The sequence below is a fragment of the Nomascus leucogenys genome, chromosome 12 (genome assembly GCF_006542625.1).
Source record: "Nomascus leucogenys isolate Asia chromosome 12, Asia_NLE_v1, whole genome shotgun sequence".
Lineage (NCBI taxonomy): Eukaryota > Metazoa > Chordata > Mammalia > Primates > Hylobatidae > Nomascus > Nomascus leucogenys.
The window spans coordinates 19,676,479-19,695,144 of record NC_044392.1 but is presented as its reverse complement, the minus strand read 5'-3'; the positions used below and the strand labels follow the sequence as shown (position 1 = coordinate 19,695,144).

General features: G+C 44.6%; 1 protein-coding gene and 1 non-coding gene across 2 annotated transcripts in view; one reads left to right on the top strand and one right to left on the bottom strand.

The window, feature by feature from the left end:
- RNF11 (ring finger protein 11) overlaps window positions 1-7,402 on the bottom strand; it is a 35,738-nt gene extending 28,336 nt beyond the window's left edge. Inside the window, exon 1 of the mRNA XM_030823896.1 lies at window positions 6,814-7,402. Coding sequence (XP_030679756.1) covers window positions 6,814-6,936 — 123 coding nt within the window. The 5' untranslated portion in view covers window positions 6,937-7,402. The remainder of the gene's footprint in view (window positions 1-6,813) is intronic.
- Window positions 7,403-13,154: 5,752 nt separating this feature from the next.
- On the top strand, window positions 13,155-13,258 carry LOC115837804. The gene has a single exon (XR_004032854.1). It is a non-coding gene; the product is annotated as a small nucleolar RNA U13 (small nucleolar RNA).
- Window positions 13,259-18,666: the final 5,408 nt, after the last annotated feature.

Sequence of the window (18,666 nt, the reverse complement as noted above, 5' to 3'; positions counted from 1 at the left end):
ATGGTGGCTCACGCCTGTAATCCCAGCACTTTGGGAGGCCAAGGCGGGTGGATTACCTGAGGTTAGAAGTTGCACACCAGCCTGAGCAATATGGTGAAACCCCATCTCTATTAAAAATACAAAAATTAGCTGGGCGTGGTGGTGCATGCCTGTAATCCCAGCTACTCGGGAGGCTGAGGCAGGGAAAGTGCTCGGACCTGGGAGGCGGAGGCTGCAGTGAGCTGAGGTGGCACCACTGCACTCCAGCCTGGGCAACAGAGTGAAGACTCTGTTTCAAAAAATAATAATAATAATAATAATCATTAAGGATTATGAGGCAAGTGATCTGATCAGGGATGAAATTTATCTGGCAACATGGTATGAAATGAATGAGGAGGAGACATCAATTATGTTGCTGTAAGAACTGATGAGGACCTCAATTATGATGGTAACCTTACAAGGTGAAGAAGTCACAGTTCAAAGTTAGTCTATCATCAAATATTCACTGGGTGTCTACAATATGGAAGGTAACATTCTACCCCACTAAGACATCTTACAAGTTTAATGTATCATTCTCATTCTTGAGGAAATTGTGATATGGAAAAATAACTGTCAAAGCAACAAAAGCTAATAAGGCAATATATGATTTCCAGATAAATGTTATAAACACAAAAAAAATACACATGACAAATCAGCAGTGAAAGGAAAAAAATGGTCAGTGAAGGCTTTATTAAGAAAGGTGGAGTTAGTTGATCTGCCCCTCAATAAGAAGGCTGAACTTCTTGAACATGAAGAAGGGGAGGGATAAAACTTCAAAAAGGTAAATTGTTAAAAGCTGAATAATTGTATAATAAGGCCAAATATGTGAAATAAATTTGGGGATATTTTCCACCAAAATGGTAAACAAAATGCTAATAAGAAAAAAAACACAACCCTTTAATTATCTAAATTTAACTTCGTAAGTTATCAGGAAAATGAGGCATTAATATACCATTACAGGCAGGGCACAGTGACTCACATCTGTAATCCCAACACTGGGAGGCATGGTGGGAGGATCACTTGAGCCCAGGAGTTCGAAACTAGCCTGGGCAAAGTGAGACCCCATCTCTAAAAAAAAAGCCCATCCCCCACAAAACATTATAGCATTGCATGCTTAAAAATAAGCAGTACATTCTAGATGTTTTATAAGGAAGGGGGTTATTTTTAGTGCATTCTACAGGATAAACCAATCCTTTTAACGAAAAAAGAGGGTTTTTGTTTTTGTTTGTTTTTTGTTTTTGTTTGGTATTTTAATAGAGATGGGGTCTCATTTTGTTGCCCAGGCTGGTCTCAAATTCCTGGGGTCAAGTGATCCTCCTGCCTCTGCCACCTAAGTGCTGGGATGACAGGCGTGAGCCACTGTGCCCAGCCAAAAAAAAAAAAAGTATCTTGAAGAAAGCTTTATGCAGGCGCAATTTGAAATATCCAAAATGTTACATTTTCTTATTTGTCAAAAAAGCTCCCCAAAACAATCTGATAAATTCTTTCCTTTTTCGTATTTTACATGTAAGCGGCAAAGCCAGAATTTGAACACAAGACCATCTGACTCTAAAACCAGAGCTATACTTGCATTCAATGCTACACAAAGTTATTTTCTTAGGATTTTAAAATTTCAAATGTATTAATCAAAAAGTATAGGTCGGGGAAGAAGACTGGCGAATCTCAAACTATATAACTACTGCAAAATTGAGAGATACCTATCCTAATTTTTATATATTCAGATTAGAAAATGTAACATGGTTTGTTGTTCAATGAATATTACACTCTTTTAACAGAGTGCCTCCCTCAATTTAACACATAACAAAGCTCTTGACAGTGACAGAGGGGTACCTCAAGCTGTTATACATATGCCTTTCAGGGCTGGGCTGCCTACCTGGCCTCCCCCTCTCATGGACCTCCCTTCTTCAGCCTTTCCTGGCTTATCCTCCCACTCACCGTCCTTCCAAGATTGCCTTGGCTGGGCAGATTTCCTCTGTACTATTTTTAAACATTTAGGAATAAGGGAGTTGGGTAGACGGTGTGACAAATTTGTTTCTACTTTCTAATTCAACAAACACCCTAAATCTCTTCCCATCCAATACTTCAAGGATAGGGATTCAAGTACTTCCTTTTTCTCCCCAAGTACTTTCCCATTACCTAAATATCTTGTGGTGATATATATACACGGTAAAAACCCCTAAATCACTTAACACATTAGTTTAAACCAATTACTGTATTTAATATTACTGGAATTTGACTTTTTAGGATTCCTTAAAACTGATCTACAACAGCCAGACACAGTGGTGTACCCCCGTAGTCCCAGCTACTCAGGAGGCTGAAGCCACAAGATCCTTTGAGACCAGGAGGTGGAGGCTGCAATGCACTATAATTGCACCTGTGAATAGCTACTGCACTCCAGCCTGGGCAACACAGCAAGATCTCATCTCTAAAGGAAATAAACTTTTTTTAAAACCTGAGCCAGGCAGAGAGGAAGTGCACCTGTAACCCTAGCTACTCAAGAGGCTGAGGCAGGAGTATCCCTTGAGCCCAGGAGTTTGAGACTAGCAACATAATGAGACCCTGTCTCTATTTTTTAAATTTAAAAAATATAAAGGGCAGGCTCAGGGGCTCACGCCTGTAATCCCAGCACTTTGGGAGGCCAAGGCAGGCAGATCACTTGAAGTCAGGAGTTTGAGACCAGCCTGGTCAACATGGCAAAACTCCATCTCTAACAAAAGTACAAAAATTAGTTGGCCTTGGTGGCGCATGCCTGTAGTCCCAACTACTCCAGAGGCTGAGGCAGGAGAATCGCTTGAACCCAGGAGGCGGAGCCAAGATCACATCACCGCACTCTAGCTGGGCAACAAGGAGAGACTTGCTCTCAAAAAAGAGAAAACAAAAAAACCCAAACATATATATACAGAGAGAGACCAGCCTGGGTAACACAGGGAGGCCCAGTCACAAAACAAAAAACAAAAACAAAAAAACTGATCTACAATATAGAAGCAAAAATGGCACTAGGAATATGCAGAGTTCTTGTTAGCAGTTCAGCTATACCTGCCTCAAATACATTAGTTCATTTAAAAGAAATCTATTCATTCATTCAACCAAATTACTGAATGCCTAATATGTGCCAGGCACTGTTGTAAGTACTTAGGAAACACCAATTAAAAAAAATAATCCCCTTTCCACCTTTCTACCTAGTGGGAGAAGACAGGTAATAGACAACGTAACTTTCTAACGTGTGTTAGAATGTAATAAATGGTACTGGGGGGGAAAAACAGAACAGGGTGAGAGGGACTTCCAGGGTATTAGGGCAGGTTGCACTTTCAAACAGGGTGGTCAGAGAAGGTTTAAGGTGGCAGTGAGAAAAGACTTGAAGGAGGTAAGGGGATCAGTCAGCCATGAAATCTGGGGAAGAGTATTCCAGAATAAGGAGGACAAAGGTCCTAGAATAGCAATGAGGCCAGGGAAGCCGGAGGGAAGCCAACAAAGCGGTTAGCTGTAGATGTCAAGGGACATGTGTGGAAACAAGGGGTACAGATTATGTAGGGTTTATGGGACACTATAAGGAATTTGATTTTTACTTTGAATGAAACAAGGATCCACACAGAGGGTTGGGCAGCCTGTCATGCTCAGTTTTACCAAAATAACTGTGGCTGCTGTGTTGAGGACAGGCCTTAGCGAGGACAAGGGTGAAAGCAGGGAGAACTGTTAGGAGGCTACAAAAAAAACCATGGAAACAAATATGTACTTCCTACAAACTTGGATCATAATGGTGCAGGGGTTTACTTTTAGGCAAAAATAAATAAAAACAAATTTGTCAGATGTTAATAGGAAATAACTGGAACTGGCTCTTGTCATTATAGGTACACTGTACATATAAAGCAGCAAACAATGACATCTTTTAACTACTCACCTCAAGAGAACATGTTCCTTTACAATCAGCTATTCACTGTTAATTACATACAATTTGTTGAAAAAGTTAATTTTATCAACTGAGAATACTATAAATCTGCTGTGTGAGGTAGCTCACGCCTGTAATCCCAGTCTTTGGGAGGCTGAGGGAGGAGGATCACCTGAAGCCAGGAGTTTGAGGCTGCCAAGTGAGCAATCCACTCTAACCTGGATGACAGAGGGAGATTTTCAACTCAAATAAATGAATAAATAACCTTGGATTGCTGTTTCTCAGATCATCTAAAATAACCATTCCTAAAACAGATCTTATTTCTTTGGGGGTGGGGGACAATACTTTTTCTCCAAAAGTTTCTTTTTATGCTCCCATCTTTTAAAGCAATTTTCTTCCAATTGATACTGAATTTGTATATTAGCCTGCGTCATTCACTTCAGGAAACTGCAACCATAAAAAACTCCCACTGTCAAAAATATAACATTTCCAAAAAAAAGTTCCTTCATGACACCAAAAACCCCTCATCCCTCATCATCATCTAGTTCTTCTGGAAAAGGCAAACACAGTTTCCATAAATTCTAGTACCTTTAATAGTACAATTATCACAAGGATAGGAGAAAGAGAACAAGTCAAAGATATTCAATTAAGAAAGGGGATAGGAGGCAGGAGAATTGCTTGAGGCCAGGAGTTCAAGACCAGCCTAGGCAACATAGGAGTCCCTGTCTCTGTTTTTTTAAAAATAGAAAGGGTTGAGGGTAGGGAGCATAAGAGATTTTAAAATAAAAACTTCAGGCCAGATGCGGTGGCTCACGCCCGTAATCCCAGCACTTTGGGAGACTGAGGTGGGTGGACTGCTTGAGGAAAGGAGTTCAAGACCAGCCTGACCAACATGGTGAAACCCCGTCTTTACTAAAAATACAAAAATTAGCTAGGTGTGGTGGCATGCGCCTGTAATTCCAGCTACTCAGGAGGCTGAGGCAGGAGAATCGCTAGAACCCGGGAGGTGGAGGTTACAGTGAACAGTGAGGTCCTGCCACTGCACTCCAGCCGGGGCGACAGAGCGAGACTCCGTCTCATAAAAAAAAAAAAAAAAAGTTAAATAAGCACTTTTGTTGTATAGTAAATACAGGAGTGAAAGAGTGAAGGATAAACATAGCTTGCTTGCTTCACTCAAAGGTACTTGTAAAGACACGCAGATTCAGCTTTGATTTTTAAGAGACTACCCTTGTGACAACTTACTTTGGAAAAAATATTTGTGTAAATACAGAAAATACTAAATTCAACTTAATTAATTAGTTCAGCATTTAGGTGCTTATGTGCCAGAAACTGAGCGAGGGAAGAGTCCCTGTTCTCAAGGGCTTTTACTCGTAATTTATCTCCCAGTTACTGAGTACCTACTGAGGCAGATGCGAGGGATACAACAGCAAACAACACAGATTCTCTACCTTCACGCAGCTTGCACTGAAGGAGGCGAATGCAAGGATGAGACACACATCTAACAAAGATACAACACTAAAGTGTTATAGATATTGCTTATGGAAGTGTAGAGGTTTCAGTGGGGACACAAGGGATTCGGGCTGGGAGGGAAGGGAATGCTGGGACTTCAGACATGAAAGCTGAGTTCTCAAAGAGGATTAGATGTCCACCTGGCTGACCTGGGTGAGGAAGGGCTCCAAGCAGAGAGGAACTGGAGCAAAAAAAAAGGTGTGAACAGCTTGGTGTATTTGGTAGGCCTGGAATATGGAATGTTAAGAGAGAGAAGTCATGGAGGCTTCTGTATACCACAATCAAGACTGGACTTTACTGGTATATATGAAATGCCCCGGAAGAATTTTATTCAGAAAACGAACATATATGATCAGGTTTTTCTGGTATGATGAGACATTGGTTTACACAGAAATGAGAAAAGAAAACACTAGATAAGGATGTCATCACATGAAACAACAAAGGAGCCTACCCAGTCAGAAAACTAAACTCTTCAGGAAAAAATTAAGCACTACTACCATTGAAGCCCTCTGGAAAAGGTTGTATTCAATATCATCTAAAATGAAAAAAGCACAGGAAAGGTTTTCACACATATATTGTGGATTATAATATCCACATACCTATTTTGAGTTTAAGAGGTCTTCACTCGAATTCTGCAACACATCTGGGACTACTGATTGTTGTACAAAAAGCAGTAAAACATATTTAGGAGAGTCTCTGATACAAAGGGAGAACACGAGTAACCGAAGGAATTTCCCAAGCCAGGTTTAAAGGTTTCCAAAGTTCAAGCTAATCAAGTTTTCTTAAGTCAGCACGTTTAAAAGGTGTGTCATATGGGTGGAGCAAGAGGAGGAGGGATTAAAATTTATATATATATATATAAACAAGTAACTCGATGTCGCTAGGGTTAAAATCACCACTTGGAGATCCGTCTCCCAAGCAGAGGGAAAACCTGCCAGATCTAATTAACAAAAAGACGAGGGAGGGGGGTAAGAGGATGACCACACATGAAAACATAAATGGGGCGGGGGGGGGTGGTGCTTGGCAACCACCTATCCAGAACCCATAATCCAGTTGGCGGTGCGATGAGGAAATCATACGATTCAGACATAAAGGCAGGAAAATGTCACTCCCAAACTCCACAAGCGAACCACCAGACACTGGCCAAGGGGATGTGATCACACACTCTGATCCCAGAACTCAAGGGCAGAGGGTATCATCCCCACTCGGTGCCCGAGGGGAGGCGAAGAATCAACCTTACTCTGAGATCAGAGAGCAAATGCCCTCAGATCCAGCCCTAAGGGGTCAATGCCGCCCAGGCGAGGCCTTGCCGAAGCCGGGGGCAGAGACGGCCCCGAAGCCCCCTCAATCTCCGCCAGAGCTGCCTCTCCTCGCTCCCCCCAACACACACCCTCCCCTACCTGATATGGCGGCGGCGGCTCCTGATCCGGCTCCGTCCCCTCGCCAAAGCTAGCCCGGTCGGACTGAGACTCGTGAAGCAGGGAGATGTCATCCGAGGTGGGGGATTTGAGGCAGTTCCCCATCTTCCGGAGCTAGGGTGCGTGATCTAGGGGAGGAGAAAGCAGCGGTGGGGTCGTTCGCACGCTCCGCGGTCCGCCTCCGTTGGCGAGGTGGGGTCGGGCGGCAGGCCGGGGATCAGGCGGAGGCGACTCCACCGCCCCACGGTGCCGCCGAGGGGTCGCTCATGCCAGCCCCCGGGGGTGGGGGCTCAAGGCTGGGCCGCGGGCTCCGCTGGGGTCGCGGCGTTTGCCTCCTGCGAGGCAGCGATGGGGGGCGGGGGCGGGGAGACCAAGCACTTCCCCACCCCGCCCCCCCGCGGGGCGGCGGCGGCCACGGAGCTGCTGGGCCTAATCCAGGTCAGCAAGGGGGGGCGCGGCCGTCGCGGCTGCCTCAGCTGCTGCTGCCCCCGCCGACGCCGGAGCCACGGCCGCGGGCCTCATCCTACTCCGCCTCAGCGAGACGGCGGCAGCCAGAACGAGGTCGGCTCGGGCCCTGCGTCATCGCGCCGTGCGTGCTCTGGTCCCGCCCCCGGCGCCAGGGGGCGAGGGCGGCTCCGGCGGCGCCCATCCCCCTCTCCACTAGCAGCTGTTCCCGGTGCTGCGTCAATTTTTGCTTCTCTCTGCTTGGCTCGGTACTTGACTCCGAAACCAATCTCCAGTCTTCCGCGCCTCCCCACATTCATTGCTCCCGCCCCGTCTAGGGCTCAGTTCTTACCTGTGTACTGCCTGACAGTCTTCTCACCACCCTCGGCCAAGCGGTCTGTTTATATAAACCCATATCGGAATGGATCAGTCCCATGATTAAAATGTTAAAAGGCTTCCCCTTTATTCCTTCAGAATAAAGTCCTAGCTCGTTAGTGAACCCTCCCTACCTATCCAATCATGTCCTTATCCTCCCACATCATAGCCAGAGAGATTATTCTTCCAGCTGTATATCAGATTGTTCATTTCTTTCCAGTCCCAGCACCAAAGTCCAAGCCACCATCATCTCTCACCTTGGCTTCTGCAATAGACTCTCAGCTGTTCCTGAGTTCATCATTGCCCACATCCAATTCACCGTTGGCACAGTTGACAGAGTTATCTTTTTAAAATTTAAATTGGATCATGTCATTCTCCTGTTAAAACCTTCAATGTCTCCTCAAGGCTGTCCTTAAGACAATCCTTAAATGGTTTACAAATCTGACTCCCTTTCAATCTCATTAGCAGCACTGTCACCTCCCTCACAAATTCTAAACTAGATTCTCTAAAATGCTTTTCGTGGGCCGGGCGCGGTGGCTCACGCCTGTAATCCCAGCACTTTGGGAGGCCGAGGCGGGTGGATCACGAGGTCAGGAGATCGAGACCATCCTGGCTAACACGGTGAAACCCCGTCTCTGCTAAAAATACAAAAAATTAGCCGGGCATGGTGGCGGGTGCCTGTAGTCCCAGCTACTCGGGAGGCTGAGGCAGGAGAATGGCGTGAACCCCCGGGGGGCTGAGCCTGCAGTGAGCCGAGATCGCGCCACTGCACTCCAACCTGGGCAACAGCGACGAGACTCCATCTCAAAAAAAAAAAATAAAATAAAATAAAATAAAATGCTTTTCGTTATCTGGAATACTATTGCCTCTGACTGGGGCCTTTGTCCATATTGTTTCTCTCACAGAAACCCACTTCTCTCCACTCCCAAACTTTCTGCATCTTATCAGGCTAATCATTATTCTCAGGAATCCTTCTGGATGCAACTTCATTTCCCCTGGGGAGACTCTCCTGACCCTCCAGTCTGGGTTAGTCGCTTCCTCTGTGCTCTCAGACCCTGAGCTTTTCTCTGTCACAGCCTGATCAAGCTGAATCATCTGTCCCTCTGTGCAAGGCTGGCACACTGCCCAAGGTAGAGTATGCTCTCTCCTTGGTTGAATGAGCAGCTCAAACAACATATGCAAAAGAAGGAACCAAGAAGGATGACAGTGCTCCTGATAGACGTTCATTCAACAGGTGGATCTTGACTGCCTTTCCTTTCATTCACCATTTACTGAAGTTCTGTGTGCGTGTGTATACCAGACCCCACGCTAAGGACTAGGGAAAAGGATGATCATACCTGGCTTGTTCCTGATAGAGCCCAGAGACCACCTGGGAATACAAGTAATCAGATGAGTCCTAAGCCCACACCCTGCCACAGACCCCAAGGTTTTTAGAGGAACCGGAAGACAGCAATTAGTTCATTTGAGTGAGGAACAGAAAGGATTCTTAGAGGTAGGGCTATATTAAACTCGAATGGGTCTGAACATTCTTACTCTGCAGTCCCTATTCTACGAAGTCACTATCTTATTTAAATGCACTCAAATTCCACATTAAATATCACCTTTTTGATATAAAATTTTTGAAAAGACTCATAATTTTGGGCCGGGCGTGGTGGCTTACGTCTGTAATCCCAGCACTTTGGGAGGTCGAGGCGGGTGGATCACTTGAGGTCAGGGATTCGAGAGCAGCCTGGCCAACATGGTGAAACCCCATCTTTACTAAAAATACAAAAACTAGCCAGGTGTGCTGGTGCACGCCTGTAGTCCCAGCTACTTGGGAGGCTGAGGCAGGAAAACCGCTTGAACCTGGGAGATGAAGGTTGCAGTGCAGTGAGCCCAGATTGTGCCACTGCACTCTAGCCTGGGCGAGGGAGTAAGACTCAGTCTCAAAAAAAAAAAAAAGGAAGGAGAGAGAGAGAAGGGAGGAAGGAAGGAAAGAAGGAAGGGAGAGAAAGAGAAAAGGGAAAGGAAGAAAGAAAGAAAGAGAGAAAGAAAGAAGGAAAGGAAAGAAAGAACTAACTGACTCATCATTTTGGTTTTGGAATTGTTGAGCTTCCAGGAACTTATTTAATTTATGATTGGCTAAATTTACCAGAAATCAGAGGTACCCTGGAATTTTTACAAAATGAGAAAATTTACCCCACAAATTACTGTCACACCTAAAGAAATTTTTATTAATAATAATTTATAAAATTATTTGACATAATATTTACACAGTGCTAGAATTTGTAGACATTGTTTGTTTTGGAGACAGGGTCTCACTCTGTCACCCAGGCTGGCTTGATCGAGGCTCACTGCAGCTTCAACCTCCTGGGCTCAGGTGATCCTCCTGCTTAAGGCCTCTCCAGTAACTAGAACTACAGGTGCACGCCACCATGCCTTGCATTTGTTTTTGTTTTTGTTTTTGGTAGAGACGAGGTCTTGCCGTGTTGCCCAGGCTGGTCTCGAACTCCTGGGCTCAAGCGATCCTCCTGCCTCAGCCTCCCAAAGTGCTGGAATTACAGGTGTGAGCCACTGTATGCCTGGCCAGACATAGATTCATTTAGTTTTAATTTTTTTAATTTTTATTATTTATTTATTTATTTATTTTTTGAGACGGAGTCTCGCTCTGTAGCCCAGGCTGGAGTGCAGTGGCGCAATCTCGGCTCACTGCAAGCTCCGCCTCCCAGGTTCACGCCATTCTCCTGCCTCAGCCTCTGGAGTAGCTGGGACTACAGTTGCCCGCCACCATGCCCGGCTAATTTTTTTGTATTTTTAGTAGAGACGGGGTTTCTGACACGGATGGTCTCGATCTCCTGGCCTCATGATCCGCTCGCCTCAGCCTCCCAAAGTGCTGGGATTACAGGCGTGAGCCACCGCGCCCAGCCAATTTTTATTTTTTGAGACAGAGTTTCACTTGTGTTGCCCAGGCTACAGTGCAATGGTGCGATCTTGGCTCACCACAACCTCTACCTCCCTGGTTCAAGCAATTCTCCTGCCTGAGCCTCCCGAATAGCTGGGATTACAGGCGCGCACCACGACGCCCAACTAATTTTTTGTATTTTTAGTAAAGACGGGGTTTCACTATGTTGGCCAGGCTGGTCTCGAACTCCTGACCTCAGGTGATCCACCCACCTTGGCCTCACAAAGTGCTGGGATTACAGGCGTGAGCCACCTCGCCAGGCCAGATTTATTTTTTTAAGTTTTGTTTTTCATACTTTTTTTCCACAGGTGGATAACACTGACACAAGCCCTTGAAAAGTTCTACAGTGCCTTGTGAAAATAAGTGATATTGCTAAGTCTGAAACTAGCTTGGGCTGGGCGCGGTGGCTCACGCCTGTAATCTCAGCACTTTGGGAGACCGAGGCAGGCGGATCACGAGGTCAGGAGTTCGAAACCAGCCTGGCCAATATGGCGAAACCCCATCTCTACTAAAAATACAAAAATTAGCTGGGCATGGTGGCATGCGCCTGTAATCCCAGCTCCTTGGGAGGCTGAGGCAGGAGAATCAATAAATAAACAAACAAACAAGGTTGGTTGTTCGCCAGAAGATGGGAGGAGCATTTGAATCCCATTAATGGCTTGGACATGGTCCCTGCCTTCAAATAGCTCAAACTCAAGTAGATGAGACAAGTAGGTGAACAGTTAGCAGGGCTACATTCAGACCTTTATCTTTGTTCTACTTTTATTTTTAACTTTTGCTTCCATGAGCATATATATATCACTACTTCACAAAGGTACAGCTTTAGACCTCTGTGTCTGGTGAGAGAGTAACTGTTGCATATTCCCCTGAGCTCAGGGGAAATGATATTTTAGAAAAGGTGAATGGTTATTGATCATTATTTTCTTGTGGATGAGTAAAATATCAGCTACAATTTTCACATAGTTTAAAAAAAAGATGGAAGTTTTTTTTGTTGTTTTGTTTTTGTTTTTTTTTTTTTTTTGAAATGGAGTCTCACTCTATCACACAGGCTGGAGTGCAGTGGCACAATCTTGGCTCACTGCAACCTCCGCCTCCTGGGTTCAAGTGATTCTCATGCCTCAGCCTCCTGAGTAGCTGGAATTATAGCCGGGGGCCACCATGCCCAGTTAATTTTTTGTATTTTTAATCAAGACGGTGTTTCACCATGTTGGTCAGGCTGGTCTCAAACTCCTGACCTCAAATGATCCACCTGCCTTGGCCTCCCAAAGTTCAGGGATTTCAGGCATGAGCCACCATGCCCAGCCATGTGGTCTTGATAATAATGAATAAAACTACCAGAATAAAATTGTGTCTATCACTTATGTAGTGCTTCCTATGTGTCAGGCACTGTGCCAAATGCTTTACTTCTGTTCATTTAATGCTAATTAAATGATCTGCAGAGTGACTAGGGCCTAACACAGTCATGGCTCTTTGGATACTCACAAGCTAATCAGATGTGAAAATAACATTTTCTTTGGCCCAAGTTGAATAATAGCCATCATAGCAAATACTTATAAAACACTCTCTGTTTGACAGCATGTGTTTTATTTGCCCTCTCTGGTAATTCATTCAACCCTCAAAACTCTATGAAATGGACACTGCTGATATCCCCATATTACAAATGATGTAAGATATAAACAGATGTGCTAGAGTTGGTTCATACTAGCTCATATGAGCCAATTGTTAGAATTTCGGGAATTGTGTGACCTTGTTGTTAAACATAGTCATTACTAAAAATTAAATTATGTAAACTTACAGTTAAATAGGCATATTAAAAACAAACATAATAAATACCCAAAACTAATGGCTTTCTAACTACTTTCCTGTATTTCACTATTATCTGTGTTATTGAGGTTATTTCCTTCTAGTGTATCTCTGTAGTAGAAACACTTTATAATGGCCGGGCGCGGTGGCTCACGCCTGTAATCCCAGGACTTCGGGAGGCCGAGGCGGGTGAATCACAAGGTCAGGAGATCGAGACCATCCTGGCTAACACAGTGAAACCCCGTCTCTACTAAAAAAAATACAAAAAATTAGCTGGGCGTGGTGGTGGGCGCCTGTAGTCCCAGCTGTTCGGGAGGCTGAGGCAGGAGAATGGCATGAACCCGGGAGGCGGAGGTTGCAGTGAGCCAAGATCACGCCACTGCACTCCAGCCTGGGCGACAGAGCAAGACTCTGTCTCAAAAAAAAAAAAAAAAAAAAAAAAAAAACTTTATAATGACAAGCCGCTGAACATCTCTCCCTAATTCTGTGTTTAATGATGCCAGATTGGTAGCTTGAAATTGCCCATGGTGAGAGTATTTATACCTTGGAAATCAACAAATGTTGCAGGACTTGATTAATTGTTTCGTTGACTGTCTACACTTAACCAAGTGACTCCAATTCCAACCTGGCATCCTACATTCCAGCCACATCACAGTGCTTTCCACAGCCTTGACTTTCAGTATGTCTTTCCACCTCTATCCTCTAACTTTTGCCATGCTGTTCCCTTCTGTTGAAATCAAGCATCTTTTAAGATTCTCAGATTCTTTTGTAATTCATAAGCATGATGACTGGGTATTCACGTGCATGTGTGAGATGTGCCACCCTGGAACCTTGTTACAACGTCAACACATTATGGGTCTGACATGAAAAAACAATTATCCTGAAATACCACTTTCTTCATGAGGCTGTCTCTGATCTCATTCAGTTGGAATATATGCAATGATAAAAAAAAAGCATCTATTATTATATTATATTATGTATGCCTACTGCTAATCGTATATGAATATTTTAACACTTTCTTTCTTATTTATTTATTTATTTATTGAATTTTAGAGACAGGGTCTCCCTCTATCACCCAAGCTGGAGTGCAGTGGAAAGATCATAGCTCACTGCAACATCGAACTCCTGGGCTCAAGCTATCCTCCCGCATCTCCCTCCCAGGTGGCTGGGACCACAGGCATGCACCACCACACCTGGCTAATTTTTAAAATTTGTGTAGAGCCAGGCGTGGTGGCTCACACCTGCAATCCCAGCCTCCCAAAGTGCTGGGATTATAGGCGTGAGCTACCTCACCCAGCCACAGTTGTTAGTGTGTATAATCATAACTGCCGTTTATTAGATAGAACTGGACAAATAAAGAGACCTGGAAGGTATAGTGATAGTCATCTTTTACAGAAATACAAATATGGCCGGGTGCAGTGGCTCATGCCTGTAATCCCAGAACTTTGGGAGGCCGAGGCAGGGGGATCACGAGGTCAGGAGATCGAGACTATCCTGGTTAACATGGTGAAACCCCGTCTCTACTAAAAATACAAAAAATTAGCCGGGCGTGGTGGCGGGCGCCTGTAGTCCCAGCTACTCAGGAAGCTGAGGCAGGAGAATGGCGTGAACCCAGGAGGCGGAGCTTGCAGTGAGCTGAGATAGTGCCACTGCACTCCCACCCGGGCGACAGAGCGAGACTCCGTCTCAAAAAAAATAAGAAATACAAATATGGCTTCAAAGAGATTAAGTAATTTGCATGATGTCACATGGCTATTCACAGATAAAGGGAATGGGAGAAGGCTTATCTTGAATGCCTTCGGCATAAACGTGTATTCACATGTAAGGAAGTAGCTATTCAGTGATCTTCTTCCTAACCTGGTTTTGGAAAGGAGCCCTTGGGAAGTGTCCTTAGACCAAAGAGTGGGACTTAATTATAAAATATAATTTATTATTATTATTATTTTTGTAGTTGCAAGATTTAACAGAGCGAAAACAGAGCTCCCATATAATGGGAGGGGACTCAAAGGGGGTTGCCACTCCCTGCTCAAATGCCTGGGTTTATATCCCGATCATTGTCCCTCCCTCTGTGCTCTCAGGCAATATATGATTTGACTATTTCTTTACCTCCTGCTTTAGCCTAATTTTTATTTTAGTGAGCCCTCTTTACTACCTGATTAGTTGGGTGTAAGCTGAGTTACTAGCCGTGTGTTTAAAGGTAGGTGCAGTCACCTTTCCCAGCTAGGCTTAGGAATTCTTAGTTGGCCTAGGAAATCCAGCTAGTCCTGTCTTTCAGTTCCCCCTCTCAACAGGAAAACCCAAGTGCTGTTGGGGAGGTTGGCCGACTGCTTCCTGCTGAATTGGGGCGAAGTAAGGGTTGTGCAGTTGAGATTTCCTCAGGAGGGGTGCCTTCAATGTCATCAACATCGGAGCATGGGCTAGCAGGCCAGTCCAGGGGACCGCAGTAGATCTTAGTAATGGACTGCATCTGGGGCTCCATTTGAAGAACCATTTGTAGTTTACAGCTTCGATTCTGGAAGAGACAAACCTAACAAGGAGGTTAAAGATACAGGGATTGAAATGTATGGCCTGAAATGCAGGGGATTATTTCTTTGGCACACTTCACAGGCCCTGACTATCTGCTTGATAGTTTGGAAAAGACCTGGTCCAGTAAATAATAATTTGGCCATCTGATGAGCGCTATCAATGCCAGAGTGAAAGGTTTGGTGAAGGATTTTAAGTAATTTCATTGGTTAGCTGCAGGCAAAAGTATTTTTCCTTCTTTGGTGGCTAGCCATCCTGAGGGGAGGGAACTATGTCCTCGTGAGGGTCCCCATTCTATTTCTTCTGCTGAGTACTGGGGCTTGGTTTCCTGGAGGGGGTTACCCCACACTAGGGGTCCTTCTATAAGCATTTCTAATGGAGGGTCCTGCTCTTTTGGCTTCAATATCCGTTTGGCGGTTCCCTTCTATTTCCCTTTCCTTTCACATGATCCCAGCAGTGTAAGACTGCCACCTCTTTAGGTTTCTGTACAGCCAATAATAATCTCCTAATGGCTTCCTGGTATTTGATAGATGTTCGCTTGGAAGTTAGGAATTCCTTTTCTCTCCATATTGCTGTGTGGGCATGGAGGACTAGGTAAGCATACTTAGAGTCTCTCTATATATTTACCCTTTTTCCTTCTCCTAATTCTAGTGTATAATAGCCTCTGCTTTTGCTAGGATGTCTCTCCCTATCAAAGGAGTGGGGCTTTCAGGCATAATTAGAAAGGCATATGAAAAGAGTAAAGTTCCCCAGTCACAACTTAGTGGCTGGGAGAAGTATCTAGTGACTGGCTGTCCTAGGACCCCTTGGATAGTGACAGATCTGGAGGACAGTTGTCTGGGACAGAAGAGTAAGACTGAGAAGGCCGCCTGTGTCCAGAAGACAGTTAACCTCCTGGCCCTCAATGGTCAAGCATACCCAGGGCTCTGTGAGGGTGATGGCATGGGCTGGCGCTTGCCCCGGGCACCCTTAGTCCTGCTGCTGGATCATCTGGTTAGTGGCTTCTGACTCAGAGGACCTTTGTCCCCTGGGGCAGTGGGCCTTCCAATGATTCCCTTGACATAAGGGGCATGGACGAGGGGGCGGCTTATTTCTACTTGGACAATCTTTTTTAAAGTGTCCTTGTAGACCACACTGGAAGCAAGCCCTATTAGGCATTCGATTTGTCCAGCCTTTCCCTGTTCCAGAGCCTCCAGTCTGCTTGCCTGAGGGCCATGACTAAAGCGGTGGCCTTTTTTTAATCCCGTTTGTCCCGTTCCACCTGCTCCTCCTGATCTCTATTATAAAAAACGGAGGTTGCCAAGTTCAATAGGGTTTCTAAGTTTTGCTCCAGGCCTAGGGCAGACTTTTGATGTTTTTTTTTCTAATGTCTGCAGCTGACTGAGTGATAAACTTATCCTTTAAGATTAGTTGGCCTTCAGTAGAGTCAGGTGACAGAGAGGTATGCTTCCTCAACGCCTCCCTTAGTCTCTCCAGAAAGGCAGTAGGATTTTCTTCCTTTCCCTGTGTTATAGTGGACATCATTGAATAATTTATAGGCTTCTTCCTAGTTTTCCTTAGTCCTTTTAGCATGCAAGTTAGCAAATGTCTGCGGCACCAGTCTCTGTGTTCTGATTCTGTGTCTCAGTGAGGGTCTACACTGGGAACTGCCTGCTGGGCTGTGGGGAATTGTTCTTTTTCCTCTGTTGTCATCCTATCATTGACCTGACTGGGACATCAGAGATCGCCAAACTCTCGGGCTGCAGTTGTGGTGGCACTTCTCTCATTTGGGGTTAGTGTCTGATCTAGCAGTAACATTATGTCTCTCCATGTCAGATCAAAGGATTGTCCTAACTTAATTCTCAGGGTTATCTGAGAATTTACCTAGGTCTATTTTAATTTGCTTTAAGTCTGAGAGAGAAAAAGGTACACGCACTCTGACTGGGCCGAACTCTCCAGAATACGTCTTAGGGGCGTTTTTGCCTTGGGGGGAATGTTTCCCATCTGAGAAAAGAACATAGGCATGCCAGCACCCCTAGTCATTTTCTGATGAGCATTAGTCCTAGAGCGTCCTCTATGGTCCTAATGCTTATTCCTTTCCAGGGTGCCTAATAACCCATGGACCTCTGCTTATCAGATTAGTTATGCTTACCGATGTAGCAGTCTTGCACCTGTTTTCCTGCCTTTCTTGATCACAAAGAAAGGTCCAGGTTGCTGGATTCTGGTGATCCTTTACCAGCGTGCCCCACATTGCCTTTGTGCTCGGGGTGAGTCCTAGAGCTGGGCTGGGTTCCTGGGTTCATAACAACCCAGCTGCCCCATCAAGATGCATTCCCATAAACAACAATTCTTATGCAAATTCATTTCAGAGATGTTGCAGGTAACCTTTTGAGTCAGGATTGAGATAGAGATTTTTGATTCTGTAAGTACTTTAAGGCTTGGCTGAGTGCAAACAGCTTGGGCACGTTTGAGCAGACCGATTATTAGGCAATTTTTCTAACTGCTTCTATGAGAGTTTCCCTATCAATTACTGAATACCCATTGTGTTTTTTTCTCCTCAATCACCAGGGAGGAGCCATCTATCCGTCCTGTCCTGAAGGGAGTTACTCTTAGGTCTGGTCGGACCTTTGTATGGTAATTAAGATTTAAATCCCCTGTTAGGAAATCTGCTGGGTTAAGGGAATTTTCAGTGGTTAGTGTTAAATCACCTTTTTCTAACAGAATAGCCCTATACTTTAAGATTTTTGAGTTAGTAAGCTCCTTTTTCACTTTTTGACTTAGTTGCTTTTTCCTCTGTGGTCATCCTGTCATTGACCTGACTGAGATACCAGAGGTCGCCAAACTCTCAGGCTGCAGTTATGGTGGCACTTCTCTCATTTGGGGTTAGTGTCTGATCTAGCAGTAACATTATATCTTTCCACGTCAGATCAACTTCCCTTGGATTCCTTGTATTTTTAGTAGAAACGGGGTTTCATCATGTTGGCCAAGCTGGTCTCGAACTCCTGACCTCAAGTGATCTGCCCACCTCAGCCTCCCAAAGTGCTGGGATTACAGGTGTGAGCTACCACACCCGGCCTATTATTACATATTTTTTGCTGGCCTATTTCTCTGAGAAAATGAGCCAGATATTAGAGTGATATTGCAGAAATGTAGAACTTTTTTTGTTTTGGAAAATATAGTTATTTTTCATAAACATGTTATTTATCTTAACATTTATTGGGCTTAATTTATTACTTTTAAACAAATTAAATAAATATTTTTTATATTTCTCAATTTTGATTTCTAATTAGATTTTATTTATTTGTTTTACAGGCAGGGGCTTGAGCTGGCCCTGTCACCTAGGCTGGAGTACAGTGGCATGATCACAGCTCACTGCAGCCTTGGCCTCCTAGCTCAAGCTATCCTCCTGCCTCAGCCTCCTGAGTAGCTGAGACTACAGGCACATGCCACCATGCCCAGCTATTTTTTTTGTAGAGACAGTGTCTCACTACATTGCCCAGGCTGGTCTTGAACTCCTAGGCTCAAGTGATCCTCCTGCCTCAGCCTTCCAAAGTGCTGGGATTACAGGCATGAGCTACCAAGCCTGGCCTCTTAATATTTTTCTTTTTTGTCTCTCTCTCAAAACATTTTCTTATTCTTTTCTTCTTTTGCATATGGGAAAAGAAGGAACTCAACACTTTTTAATCCAAAAATGGAAAGTTTGAGAGTTGCTGTTCTAAGGCCTTCTTACTCAAAGGATGCTCTGTTGATCAGCACTAATTTGAATATCC